The sequence below is a fragment of the Fistularia commersonii genome, chromosome 20, assembly GCF_037954325.1.
Source record: "Fistularia commersonii isolate RoL2024-O1a breed Wild chromosome 20, RoL_Fcom_v1.0, whole genome shotgun sequence".
Lineage (NCBI taxonomy): Eukaryota > Metazoa > Chordata > Actinopteri > Syngnathiformes > Fistulariidae > Fistularia > Fistularia commersonii.
The window spans coordinates 9,131,441-9,146,027 of NC_141303.1; the positions used below are offsets into that span (position 1 = coordinate 9,131,441).

The 14,587-nt window shown below is 38.2% G+C and overlaps 2 protein-coding genes across 2 annotated transcripts; both read left to right on the top strand.

Moving 5' to 3' along the window:
* The first annotated feature begins 2,127 nt into the window (after positions 1-2,127).
* On the top strand, positions 2,128-5,554 carry myct1a (myc target 1a). The gene is made up of 2 exons (XM_086167180.1): positions 2,128-2,433; positions 4,131-5,554. The coding sequence occupies exons 1-2, from the start codon at positions 2,379-2,381 to the stop codon at positions 4,676-4,678; spliced, it is 603 nt and encodes a 200-aa protein (XP_086023306.1). The 5' UTR covers positions 2,128-2,378; the 3' UTR covers positions 4,679-5,554.
* Positions 5,555-5,781: 227 nt separating this feature from the next.
* Positions 5,782-14,565, top strand: serac1 (serine active site containing 1). The gene is made up of 17 exons (XM_086167118.1): positions 5,782-6,043; positions 6,316-6,463; positions 6,548-6,584; positions 6,670-6,812; positions 7,849-7,938; positions 8,390-8,521; positions 8,640-8,761; positions 8,986-9,114; positions 9,198-9,311; positions 10,373-10,535; positions 11,387-11,537; positions 11,633-11,765; positions 11,926-12,026; positions 12,861-12,958; positions 13,190-13,372; positions 13,470-13,613; positions 13,718-14,565. Exons 2-17 carry the CDS (start codon positions 6,370-6,372, stop codon positions 13,852-13,854), a joined length of 1,971 nt encoding a protein of 656 aa, XP_086023244.1. The 5' UTR covers positions 5,782-6,043; positions 6,316-6,369; the 3' UTR covers positions 13,855-14,565.
* Positions 14,566-14,587: the final 22 nt, after the last annotated feature.

The following is a 14,587-nucleotide window of genomic DNA, read 5'->3' on the forward strand; positions in this document are numbered from 1 at the left end:
AAAATTGTATTGTTTTTCATTTAACACATACTGTCGTCGCATCAAAACATTATGGATACACCTTTCAAACAACTTAAATCGTTCCTATACATCTATCAAATACCTACCACAATGCAAATAACTCATATCAAGCTATGCAATCAGATAAACTGGTTACTCAGAAGATGCCGTCCAAGACCTGTGACACGTAATCCAGTGGGCAATTGGTTGAGCAAAAGAGTCTCCAGCTTAATTTTCACGGGGGAAATAAAAATGATTTAGCCAATAAGAAATTTGAATTGTGTAATTTTTATTTTGGGGACAGGCCACATGTTAGATGAATCAATTGAGAGTCTTTGAGAGAAGACCAATTTTGGTGCAATACATACACAAGAGTACAACCCCATCTGCTGGTAAAATAGGGAACACAATGTACACACAATGAGTCCAGCGGCCACATCAAGCTTTTCTTTGAAATGCCAATCAGCATTCTGAAAAGGCTTTTAATCACATGTTAATTAAACTTAAAAAATAAAAAATAAAATGTAATTGTCAACACTGCAACAGAATATCAAATTAAGAAAACATTGCTATGGCAATGATTACTAAATTGCAACATCATTAACATTTCACAAATGCAATGTTGGTGAAAATAATGCAACAATATGACAGTGGTTCAATGTTGCTTCAGATAAGAATATTAACACCTTATTTAAACCAAGATTTTGAAACTGCCGTCATTAGTAAATGTCTTTTTTGGTCCTCTTCCTCCCACTCCCTCCTCTCAGGTTGCCCCATTCTTTATATGACATTTAGACAAAGCAAATTACTATCGGCAATGAACCACTTGGAAAAAATAGCTTGGTAACTAAAAATGAACACAATGGAAACATGCATTTCATTGTAATGGGGTGTTACTGGTTTGGTTTAGATGTTTAACAGAGCAGGAACCATTGTACCTGCATCATCCAGTCTTGCCTCTAGTCAAACAGTTAGAAACAGTCTCTGTCCTTTATTTGTTTATGAAACTAATAATGTATTCTTGATGGTTATGTTGAATTAGTGTGGTGCAGAAACTGTGTCACAAAACAAACCAGCTGTGTTTTATTAGTTGTATAAGATTTGATTACTGGGAATTACATTTGATTACTAGAGGTTACTGGGAATGGTGTGGTGCAGGAGTAGGATCAATTGTCTTTGGAGAGAAACATTCCTGGTTCAATTCCCAGCTCGTCAAAGTGTTGTTGAACAAGATACTGCTCCCCTGGTGCTGGTGGACAGCAGCTCATTGTTCCTCCATGATGGGTTAATTGCAGAGAAAAAAAATCCCCACGGGGATTAATAAAGGATAAATTATTATTATCAATGTGAGGGTCTGTTCAAAGTCTGAATCGGTATTGGACTGGAAAGTGGAACTCACTTAGATTTACTGAGGTAAATAGACACATGACTATATGAATACTCACATCCTTCCCCATGTAGGTTGGCATGAAGAATTGCATGACAGTGCTGACGGTGCATTCAATAAAGTAATGTGGAAATAACTACAGAGACCCATGCCTTTCTGCCTTATCGAACAAAAGTGTTTTTGCTGTATTTCTTAAACCAGAAAAACAGACATTCAATTCAGGCACCAACGGCCTGGCAGTTACTGTGGAAAGATTGAGTCTCTACAACTCTGAAAATAAGAAGAGTGAGATTTCTTCTCACAGCCTCTTTAAAAACACACCATAGTGCTTGCGATTTTATCATTATTACAACTAAGTATTAGAAGGACTTATGGTGTTATCACCATCCGCCAAAGACTGAGGTTTGATTTCACAACCATATCAGAGCCAGAACTCTAACTGCTGTTCCAACTAATGGTAAACAGTCGTTTGAAGTGGCAAGAAAAGACAGATCAAAATATCTATACTTTTAGAAAGGAAAAAAAAACAACATGATTTGTTTAACTGCCCCATGGAAAAATCTGCAAGACTGGGGTCTTGTTGCACAGGGGTTATTCCCTTTTTCATTTATCAACCTGGAGGAAATGATGGGAAAGGAAGTGACTGTAGCAACACCCCGTCTCCCCACCTCCAGGATCTCTGTCCTGGATAGATAAGCCCCTCCTGTTGCTAATTTCAAGCAGAAAAGCAGGAAATGTGACAGTGTAGTTTTCCGCTTCCATAAACAAGACAACTGCCAAAGTTTGCCGCCAGTCCTGTGTGCCTCTGGGCTGAGCCTCCCTCTGAGGGGAGACGGATATACAGACAGAGAAAGTGAGCTCGGGAGAAGAGGAGAAAGTGAGAGAAACAGGAAAGAGACCAAAGACAGGAAAATCCATCAGAAGTAAAAAAGACACAAGTAAGAACTGACAGGAGAACAGAGGGGAAAGAACAGAAAGGGAAGACAAAGTCATGGCAGAGAACAACACAAATATCTTTCTGGGAATAATTCACTCATTTGATGTTGGTAAGTTTCAGCTCTTAATCATGTGGCATCTATGATTGAATTTTCCGTTCTTTTGGGAAATCAAATTAATTGCTTCTGGCATACAGTAAATGCAATGCTGTGTCAAGAGTTCTCGTTGTAAAAAAGAATTTATCAAAATTTGTTTTGGGTTTTTTTTTCATTAATTTTTCTCTTCTCCAGAAGAAGCTACATCATAAACATGGATTCTTTAAATGGCTTTCTTCCTTTTTAAGAGATTTTTTTTCAAGAATTTTCCCGAATGTAATTTCCAGATGATCACAGACCAAAGTCTGCTTTCTGCATTCTCAGAAGAAGAAAAGAGAAGACTTGGAAATATAGCCTACAATATCCAACAATTTTAATGCTTAACAGTATTGAAAGGAAATTGATTTGTTTACTCTGGCAGCAATCCAGCGGGATTTGTCTTAGCCACCACATTCTCTCTCTCTCCTCTCAAGCGTACTTATGCTGACACGACTGCTTCCAAAGCAAATACAGAATGAGTAAAAAGTCTGTATCTTCTCAGTGTAAGAATAAAAACCAGTCAGTTTGCTTTCTTCAAAAGGCTGAAGAATAAAAGGATATCCTATCATTACAATGTTGAAATGTTTGCCAGGTTCTGATTGCAGTGCTCCATTTAGTAGAAACAGATGTTTTTTCTTGTAATCTTGGCCATAGATCATAATTAAAATTCTTTCCATTCCAGGTTACGATAAAGAGTTTTGTTAGAATTAGTTGCACTAAAGGTGTAGTGTTTGAGGACTTTACGCTATTGTCCCTGGTAGTGGTCTCAGAGAACAATTCACCTGAAAAAAAACACGCAGAAATCATATCAGAACATTCCAGGATTAGAGGTTGAACAATTTTTGAGCGCAAAAAAATTTCATAAAGACAATGTAATGTATATCCATTATATGTACGCCTACATTTTTAGACTTCCATTAAATGTTATAGTAGCATTTATTTCAGCTGGATAGTAATGAATAGTTTTTCAGAACTGACTGAACCAGAGGACAAGTCTACATCGCAAAGACATCATTATAGTACGTCAATTTAGGATCAGAAAAAACATCACTTTAGCTTTAAAAACAGATTGATGCCCAGATTATGTCCTTTTTATCTCGAAATGAAAATCAGAAGCAAATAAAAATAAAAATCGAAAGAAATAAAATGCCATGCTGTGCAGACAAAATCACTAAAAGTTTTGATTCGTAAATGTCAGCTTTAAAATACAGCAGTATAAACATTAGTTTTCATCAGCATTCCAAATGAAATGATTTTTTTTCAAGGAATCAAGGATTTTTTTGTAATTTAACTCTAAGAGAATTGAAAAAAGAAAATTAGTCAATGAAATCAAATGGTTATTGTGATGTGGTATAATCAATGTCAAAATCTGCATAAGCTAAACATCAATGTCTTACCAAACATGGTGTCCAGCTGGACACCAGCAACAATCGCAGTATACAATGAACAAATCACATCACAGATACCAGATGTGGATCGTCAATTTTTTCCGATTCGTCAGCATGTAGGCCAATACTGATGTATATTTTGAATATCATTGAGGACTCCTATGTGCCAATAATATCTGCATACTTCACTGTCAGTCAGGCTATACATGTAAGGTTCTTTATGTTTGAAATGATTTATTTGACTAAATGAAATTTGTCCTTTTTTTTTTTCCCCCATTTTTACAGTCCCTCTGATTATAGTGTTTTGTGTTTCCATGGCTGTCGGCCTGGTCTTGGGGGCTGTGGTTTACATCATCTTAACCTGGATGGCCCGACGCAGGGCAGGATCTGTCAGCATCACCCGCTGCCCATCTCGCCAGTCACGAAGTTCTCCAAGAAACCGTACGGGCTTCAATCGTAACAGCAGCTATGACCGACGGAGTAACAACAGTTTGATCAGTGCTGCTTTTACCTTCCACCGTCAGACTTCCTCCCCAGATCACTTTGACCCTCTGGGACACAAATCCAGCTTCAGGGCCTCAACCTTCCATCCTCTCCTTCAGTGCAGTCAAATTGCAAGAGAGGCAGAAGAGGGAAGTCAAACAACACTGCCTCGGACACCCACTTTGACAACTTCCACTGGATCAGCACAGATGGCCACCCAGCCAACTGCCACCCCAACCAGACCTGAGTCATTTTGGGGGAACAATGGTCTGAGGGTTTTCCAAACTACACAGACCCCACCTCCAGCTTACGACAGTATTATTAGGGCATATCAGGAAACATGCACCTAAGTGACATGAGATCCAAAGGTTCTCAGACAGTGACTGAAAGATGCCGAAGATGAAAATGGATTTTCAAATAATATTGGACTGAATAAGTATTAGTGTGTATGGTCAATGTGAGTGGGAGTGAGAGAACCAGGAGGTCAAGGTCAGACTGAAGCAGAGATTTACAGGACAAGGACACTTTTGGGTCTGAACAATCAGTTTTGTTTTTCTTTTATAATACGTTTCGGTTTTGACAATGGCAGACTTGCATGTTCAGCAATATGCAAATGGTCCTTATAGAAAATATATTACTATATCTTTGTAATAAAATGTTTCTGCACAAATTACAGTCATGTCAATGAGAACTGACAAGATGAGAGATGAGTGAAAATTAATTTCCAACAGCTAAAATAATTTATCTTCTCTGCTGTTCAACCAACAATTTTATATTTTTACTTTGTCTTTTTTGAACAGGGATAAAGATCCTTGGTAATTTTTTGGTCGTCAATAAGTTAATAACTTGCTCAATGTGTATATAAAAAGAAAAAGAAAAACTTTCACTTCAGACTCATGGACATTAGGGGCATTGGTTAAGTTTCTGAGACTCCAACAAACAGGTGCTTGTGAATTACATTTCAATAAAACCACTTATAAATGAGGACTCAATGAAATATCAATGCAAACAAAAGCCTATCTAATTTATTTATCTCTGCACCAATTATACATTTGCACAGAGGTATCAGAGTATGCGTGGCTGTCAGTATAAATCAGTTTGCATGTGGGTGTGACTACAAGAGCAAAGGTGGACATTGGTTGTGAAACTTGTGCTATGCAATTTTGAATGTACATTATTGAAGTTTACTCATAACTTAATGCAATGCAATAAATGCAAGAACCACAGGCATGACATATGAGTTTTCCATAAATAATGCTGATGCATGATCATTTGTTTGTCCATTTGCTTCTATCTGACTGATATCTAAAGGTATTGAACTATACGTGATGAGCCTCATGGAGAATGGCACGAACGCTTTATATGGGCATTTGGACGGAACCGCATATCAAGCGGTTGCGGTTTACGTATTTTTAGCGCGCAGGGTGATGACGTCATAACCGTGGGACGGGGGGAAATGATGTTTTTGTGGTCCAGGCGCTGCGCCTATGGAAACTACTCGCTTTTAACACGGAACAGTCGGTAAATAACTTAAAATTACCGCTCAACCGTGAGGGTAGATCCTTTTTAAACTGTCAAGAATATTCTGGAATGTTATATAGCGAAAGGGTTTAGAGGAATGACGTTACTTGCCGGTGGAAGACTGCTGGAGCGTTGCTAGCTACATGAATCATTAATCTCACTACGCGCGTTGGGACTGAATATCACGTTAAAGTGTAAGTGACGCGTCACATTTTCATCTGTTTTTTGCACAGAAACCTGTGTGACAGGCAAGATCGTTGCCATTAGTTGTCTCAGTTGATGCATCTAACTTCGCTACCTAGCCAAGCCTGAAACTAGTTGATGAAGGTAACTCGTTGATTCTGCTGGGTTACACAAGTTAGACCCCTGTGCACCTCACGCTGGCTTGCCAGAAGTACGGGCGCTCAGGTTAGGATCAGCTATATCACTGATCAATTGCTCAAACCCTACATGTCTTTTGGGCCAGTGACAGCAGGTTTGTCCCGTCGACCGGCTACGGTAACACCGGGAACCGCGGAGGATGTCTGTGGCGGCTCTCCGTTTGATGCGGTGTCAGAGACTTAGCACAGCTGGGCCTTACGGCGTGAGACGGGTGTTGCACTGGAAAACTCTTAGTGAGTTATTTTTTCCTTACTCCTGACATACTGCGTCTCTAAACCTGACTAAAATTTAATGATGTTTGTCCTGTTGAAACCCAGGGAGAGTTGCTAAAGTAACAAGTGCAATTGTCTTGGGGTAAGTAACTTCCATCACATGCGGGTACCATTCAGCCTGTTTCATAACTGCAACCGATTTCTGCTAAATAATTATGCGTTTGCAGGGGCTGTCTCTTTATTACATATGAGGTGAAGACCTTAGACAAAGCTGTGACCATCGACACCAGTGCAATTCTTCGGGAAAAGTACAAGTCTTATGTTTATCTAAGGCCCAGCCCCCCAGATGAAAAGGAAACCCTTACTGCAGGTAAGTTATTCACATAGTTCTTATAGGGAAAACGGAACATTATTTGAGGGATCAGATGATTTTCTTTCTTGTGCAGAACTTATGGTGGCCTATAAAATAGAAACAATATGGCACAGTAATGTTCCTGCAAAGTGGACCACCAGTTGCAGCCTTTGTCTCACCAGTCAGGAAACAACAGATGCCTTCTTACCCCCAGTTTAAATGAACTGAGAGAGTGTTTCCCATTAACAACAGTTGACAACAGTGACATTGTTCATTTATATATTAATGTCATCAACAGTTAGCCATTATTTACTGTTTATAACATTCTATTAACAGTCCCTGACTACCAGTGACAATATGTATTGATGTACCATGAAAAGGAGGCTCCATCAGCCTTCACACTTCTACAGGCTAAAGGTTCTTTCAGTTTTTTTTGTTTCATCCTGACAGTAACTGGTCAAATAATCAAGGCTTTCCAGCTTTTATTGACTTTCAAGTAACAAGGTTCATTGATGTCACCCAGCATATTAGTTAGCATGCTGACTGCTGTGGATCTGAGACCATCTCTTTAGATATTTAGAATTTAAGGTATTGAATAATACAAGGAAATTATAATGGTATTTTTTTAATATTCCATTTACCAGTACCCAAATAGATTCATCAAGATTCTATATGTTAGTCCTTGAGACCACCTTGAAAAAGAAAGATCAATTTAAACCATTAATTTTGGTTTGTCAATTTTGTCAATTTTACGCCACAGTTAAGGTCAGAGTAATAACATCTGTTTATATGTGAGATATATAGTTGGCCCTGTCCAGGTGCTCAGTAATATCCGTTGTATCCTGTCCTTTTTTCCTGTCTCCTCTGTTTTTCCTGCCTCCAAAATGGGGGGTTGTCTGTTGAGTGATCACCGTTGAGTGAAACTGCTCTGCAATTGCAAACTAGCTGTTGCTCGTAAATTTTCTGTTTTTATTTTCTTTAATAATGTCATGCTGATTTTTTTTTCTTGTCGTTGATCACAGTAGTTATTTTTTATGCTGTGCATATTTTCCAGAACTCACTCACAAAGCCAGAAGGGAACTACATAAGGCAGCAAGGCGTTTTTTAGAAATCTCCTCTAAGCTTTTGCTGCAATCATTAGATGGTAAGAAATCTGAATTAACGTTTATCTATTGACCAGGAAATCTCTTCTTAAAGTATGTGTGAAACCATACTACTTCCCTTGATGCTGGACAGAAAAGCAGATTTTAATGCCACGTAACCTGCTTTAACACATGTTTCATGCATTCTTTTTATTATGAAGCCATATAAATGAACTTGATTCTAATGGTTGCATACAAGACTGGAAAATTGAAGTATGTAACATCAATACACTAAGTATATTGCACTTTATCTTTTTAAAAAAAAATAGCGGCCAAGTTGATGACACAAAGTGTTCAACTAGAAGGTTTGTAAATTCTTAGATGTAATGTGATAGTGGTTCTGTAGATGTTCGCACTAGGTCAATTTACATAGTGTACAAAGGAAGTTCACAGTTTGCAGCAAACCTCATTTCTTCATTAATGAGACAAGGTATATTTTCTGTATGTCCAAAGAACATTTCAGCCATGTCGATGCAGACCCTCATGAGGTAGCACTATGGGTCCTACTGAAGAGGACACAGTCAGCTAGTATGGCCATAAGACATCAAGCAATACAAGAACTTGCTGATAATCACCACTGGCATGGTAAAAAAAGAAACAAATGAAGCACACACAAAAAAAAAAAAAAAATCCATCAAGATATTTGCTTTTTGAACATTTAGTGTTAATTGTCTTTAAATCACTCTTTTTGTCAATAATTTAGATTACCAGTACCAGACAGCTGCCCAGGTTATAGACCAGAGAACAGCAGTGGGTCTTGCCAGGACACCCCAAGTAGACCTGCGATTCTTCCTGCCCCCACCCCTACTGCCGGATCTTGAGGATGTATGTATTATGAAATCACATCAGCTGAAAGTCATTCAAAATGAACTTCCTTTTTTCATGTATTGCCTCAAAAACATTCTGAAGAAGTGAGGTTTGTGATAAGCCTTTTTGGAAAAGGCCAATGCATGAGTAGCTCTATAACAGAATGGCATTGTAATCCTTCCTCAGTTTTTATGTCACACTTTTTAATTGTACAATAATGAGCTGAATCAAAAACTTCACAGGGTTTTTCAGCAGAGGACGGACTGAGGCAGCTGCTCGCATCTCTGCCTCAGTCTGAGGTGGATCAGTGTGTACAGTATTTTACTTCACTTGCCCTCAGAGAAAGCACTCAATCACTGGCAGCACAAAGGGTAAACTGGCACATATACCCAGAGTCACCCAACTGTAGACTGAAGTCATGTATTTTAATCCCTTTTTGTCTTGCTGATCACAGGGTGGCCTTTGGTGCTTTGGTGGCAACGGGCTGCCCTACGCACAAAGCCTTACCTCTGTACCCTCTGAGAAAGTGGAATCCTTCTGTTTACAGGCACTGGTGCAGCACTCCAAGGTAAAATAACAATCACTGTCTAAAATGTGATTGTCTGAGTCAAACTCTTGTGGTCTGATTTAGGGTATAATAAATCTTTTATACCATCTTTTGAAAATAAAGTATCTATATTTTCATTTAGTCAGTGAGGTATATTCCTGTATTTGCTGGAAGAGGCTTTTCTTATCACACTTTGAGCATTTAACATATCACCGATAGAATTTCACAGCCTTCATATAAGAAGGATGCATTTTGTTTTTAAATACATGACCTAATGTTTTCTAGCCTTCTAGAATCACTTTAGTGACCTGGATAAACCCCCATGGAGAGGGAAGTAAGGCCCAACAGTTAGCATCCACTTTCATTTTCAGCTCTGTTTTAGGAAGTGAATTTTCCAATATATTTTCTCTAAAAAACATATCCAGTATTTTAAGTATAAATTAAGCTACTCCCCTGGTAGCTAAGTCATTATCTTTATTCAAGGAAAAAAATAAATGTATGTATGAATGCAAACATAAAAAGACAAATATATAAGAATGTATGCATTAAAGTAGTATGGAAAGCAAGAACTACAATCCTATAAATCTTAGCAAATCCCCTTCTTATGATCAAATACTTTTCTTATCTTTAGAAACAAATTTAGCATGTTCAATGAGAGACAACCACCCTACTTGTCACCCAGTGGATGATAAATGTAACACGAACAGGTTCTTTTCCATCTATACATTTTCAGAGCCAGCAGCATAGGCACTGCCTGAAGTCGCACAGTAACAATTAATCCAAAAGAGAAACATTGCAGTTTCTATGAGGATTTAGGAAATTGTGATACTTCTCTGTAACATAGACCAAAAAAAGGACTTCCTCCTATTAGAATGTTTTTTTTTTCTCTGACTTGTGAGTTCTATAGAAGAATCGAACTTGCTAAATAGTGATTTACATACATGCCTGTACTTTCTCTTGAGAGATAAATGAAAACTTGATGTGGTTAAAGAGCCCTGTCTTCTTTCCAGTGTGTGAATCACACACTGTTCCCTTTAATTGCTATGTCAATCTTTTTTAACCTAATCACACGTTTTTCTCAGGTCCCTAGCCACTGTGACCACATTGTTGAAAGTGGGGGGTTGCAGCTTCTCCAGCGGGTTTATCAGCTCCGTCGAGACTCCCAGAAAATCCAGAGGAACATTGTTCGTATTATAGGAAACTTGGCACTAAATGATGGTGTTCATCAAGCCATAATGCAGTCTGGTAAGTGTGTAATCAATGAGATTAGGCTGTGTGGTCACTACTAATACGTAAGCACAACTTTCTGCAAAGGCGTATCAAGATCTAAATGTAATCTGTATATTTGCTTCCATCAGCTTGAATAATATCTGCCTGATGGTTAAAATTTCAGACATCTTACCATTTGGATCCAACCAGCTTCCATATTGGGCATTGGATTCTGAACTACTTGCATTTTTCTAAGCTCAGTTTTTGGTCATTCCTCATGGATTGCATGAGCATATCAAAGCATAGGTTCAGTCAAAATCCCTGATTTCATCTTCTGTATATATTCTAGTAATTTGAGCTTTTTTGTTTTTTTTTTCTTGTAAGTTTAGTAATAAGTTGTGAACAACAGTAGAAACAATGAGACACAATCATCTCATTTGACATCTGCCTGTACTGCTACTATTGTGATTGATTTGGTAGATTGAGGTCTATACCTGTTATACCTGTTGTTGTTGGTTGAACGTAAATGCCTTGACTGTAATTTTATTGTGTTCCTCGGGAAATAGAGCTGACTGCTTTTTGTGTTCTTATGATATAACTAGCATTATTTTAGTCTTTAGACAGCAGGGTTAAGCTCCCTTCACAAATGAATCAGAAAAAAACGAAAACCATTTACGATTACACTTGTGTGCAGGTGCAGTGAGTGAATTGTCAGCCCAAGCTGAGAGCAGTCAAACTTATACCACTTTATGGGAAAAAACTATTTAACCTTAAAGTACTAAAATTATTTAAAAACTATTCTGATGTATATTTTCTGATGAATACTTTTTGTCTCAAATATTTGATCAGAAAACTAACCTATTTTCCCCTTTACCTCATGCCATCAGGGTGGGTGTCTGTTCTGGCTGAGATGATGCAGTCTCCTCATGTTATGCAGGCGTCTCATGCAGCTCGCGCTCTTGCTAATCTGGACAGGGAAGCAGTAAAAGAGAAATATCAAGATGGCGTATATATCCTCCACCCACAAACACGTGGCAAGTAGGAAAACAGTTGATTGTGTTCTTAAATAATGTATGGTTTCATCTTATTTTACATTGAAATCAATATTTCCCTAACTGTGTGGTAAATTCCAGACAGAAAATCAAAGCAGACGTGCTGTTCATCCATGGGATTTTAGGGGCAGCATTTAAAACATGGCGGCAGAAAGACAGAGATATTTTGGAAGAAGAAAAAGACAAGGATGATTATACTGAGTGCTGGCCAAAGGTGAGGCATAAACCCACATGATGCTGTGGACCACTAATAGTTCAATTTGTATCTGTCCTGATATCAAAATAAATGGGTTAACATTTGTGTGCCTGTAGAGGAGAACTAGTACGCTCCCATGATTTTCCAGTGTTCATCTGTCTTTTGTGCCAATTGACAGGCATGGTTGGCTGCTGATTGTCCAAATTTGAGAGTATTATCTGTAGAATATGACAGCCACCTTAGTGACTGGATGGCCAAATGTCCTGTCGAGAATCAGAGGTGAGGAATCTGTTTGGTCTCTTCATTCTAAGTGATGGGCAAAGTTCTATAAAGTTCTAATCATTAAAAGTATCATAAGAGAATCACAGCATAGTCTTCTGACAGACTTGTCTCAGACATAAATAAACAATGTAATTCCTTAAGTGCATACTTAATTTATGGTCATTGTACTATAACAGCTGTAGTGTCTGACAGCTGCCTACTCAGACCTGACTCTGGGCATTCATACATACAACGGGCCCAGCAGTATGGTCCGTTTCCTCTGCGGTACCAGTGCAAGTGTTGGTCCTTGGGAAGAGACCGAAGAGCTCAAGAAACTTTAGTCACTAAACCTTATGGGGTAGTCTATATCATGACATGCTATTTCAGAATTAAGTGAAGTGTTACCTAGATTTAGTCAAAATTTGCTGACCGATTGGTGTGATTTACATTGTGACACATAGTGTGTGGCATTTAAGCACCGGGTAATCTCTTTTTTAATGTGCTTGGATCCTCTTCGCAGTGTTCATATTATTTTGTACAAATATCAACGAAGGTTAATAAAGCGCTATTCATTCAGTTAGAGGAAAATGCTTGAGGCATTGTCATATTAAATTACGGCAGTTACTTATTTATGTGTCTAACTGCTGTGGCAAATACAAGATCCGTATTCTGTCTTTACTCCCACAGTACTAATGAATGAGTTCATTCAGGGGGCGGTATCAAAGCACTCTGTTTGAAATCTTTTATTTTCCCTGAGTTCTGATATTATTATCTTCTGAATTACAGTTATTCTAATCAATATTTCAGTTGTTAGAAATAATTAAGTCATTCATTTTGTGTATTTTTTCATAGGAAATCTTTGGCTTGCAGAAGTCAAGAGCTGCTGAAGAAGTTAAAGGTGGCAGGAGTTGGAGAGAGGCCTGTGGTCTGGGTAGCTCACAGTATGGGAGGTATACTTGACTGTTTTGGACATAAAGATGTTACGAAACATCAAGAGATTACATGTGGGGGGGTTGGGTTAAGGTTTATTCGCTGTGGCAACCCCTGAAGGGAAAAGCCAAAATGAAAAAATGATGAATAATTCAACAGGAAATTATTATAAATGTAATATGTGTAACAGAAGATGAAGAGATAAGTCACTGAGACTGTTTCCTCTTATAGAATTTAAATGTATTTTTCAGGCTTACTAGTGAAAAAAATGCTGCTCGATGCTGCTGAAGACCCAGACATGGAAGGGTTGTTAAAAAACACCCAGGGCATTTTGTTTTACAGTGTGCCTCACAGCGGCACCTTCATGGCTGAATACTCAGTCAATGTCCGATATCTCCTCTTCCCCTCTATAGAGGTCAGAGAACTCTGTAAAGGTCAGTGATCAAATTTAACCATGAGGTCCAGAAATTAGGCTGCTATTGAATATATATGTTATGTTTAGACACCTAATGCCACTATATGTGTGTTAAGACTCACCAGCTCTGCGCAACCTAAATGAAAAGTTCTTGAACATGGCCAAAGAAAAGGAAATGAAGGTGCTGAGCTTCGCAGAGACTCTGCCAACAAACATCGGCCCCATGATCAATATACTGGTGGTACCAACACAGTCAGCAGGTATGTAAATATTGAATACATGCGTGCCTTAGTATTACGTAAGGGAGCTGCATGTCTGCCATCCAGTTGTTACTTACCTCATCAAGGGTCTGTTGTCATGGCAGATCTTGGTATCGGGGAGTTGATTGAAGTGGAAGTAGATCACCTCAGCATCTGCAAGCCAGAGAGGAAGGACTCTTTCCTGTACAAACGCAGTCTCCAATTCATCCAGGAAGCTCTCCAGCGCTTCATCAACCACTGACTTCAATCTGTCACCTGAAGGACAGAATCAGAACTGTTTTCCACCGGAAACACAATGGCTGCTGAATATTGCACATTTAAGTGAAGATAAAATCAAATTTTAATTAGACTTTTTAATATTTAATATCAAGAAAGAGTTACCAGTTTGTCACTGGCAAATTTTAAGTTATTTGAAATGATTTGGTAATCATTATTACCCCTGAAGAAAGTATACTCTGACACACACACACACACACATATATATATATATTGCTCTCAAAATCCACCAAGCTCACATGGCACATAATTCTTTTACTCTACTATTTTAAAGTTGCCCTCATTTGGGTTTACCATTCTCAATCTAAAATATTTGAAAACTTGTGCCAAAATAATCTCTCCTAAGCCTTACCTGTAATTGACCAATGTTAGACATAGTAAAACTCTTTGTTTAGGATCATTCAATTACATTTCAGTCACGCGTTCACTATCCATTATTTCATCGGAAGCAGGAAATAAAACCTCAAGGGGCCTAATTTGATTTGTCTGCGTTTTTTGCTGTAAATCCCACCATTTAAATCACATCTCATCTGGATTATTGTTAACCTCACACTTTTGTTAAATATGTTTACTCTACTTGACGCGTGGATACTTTATAGGTAATTTACTCTCTCAGGGACCTTTATGATCTATACCTTTACCTTTAGGGTTGCCAAAAAATAGCTGTTCAGTGGAAATGATCTAAGGCAAAAGTGGAA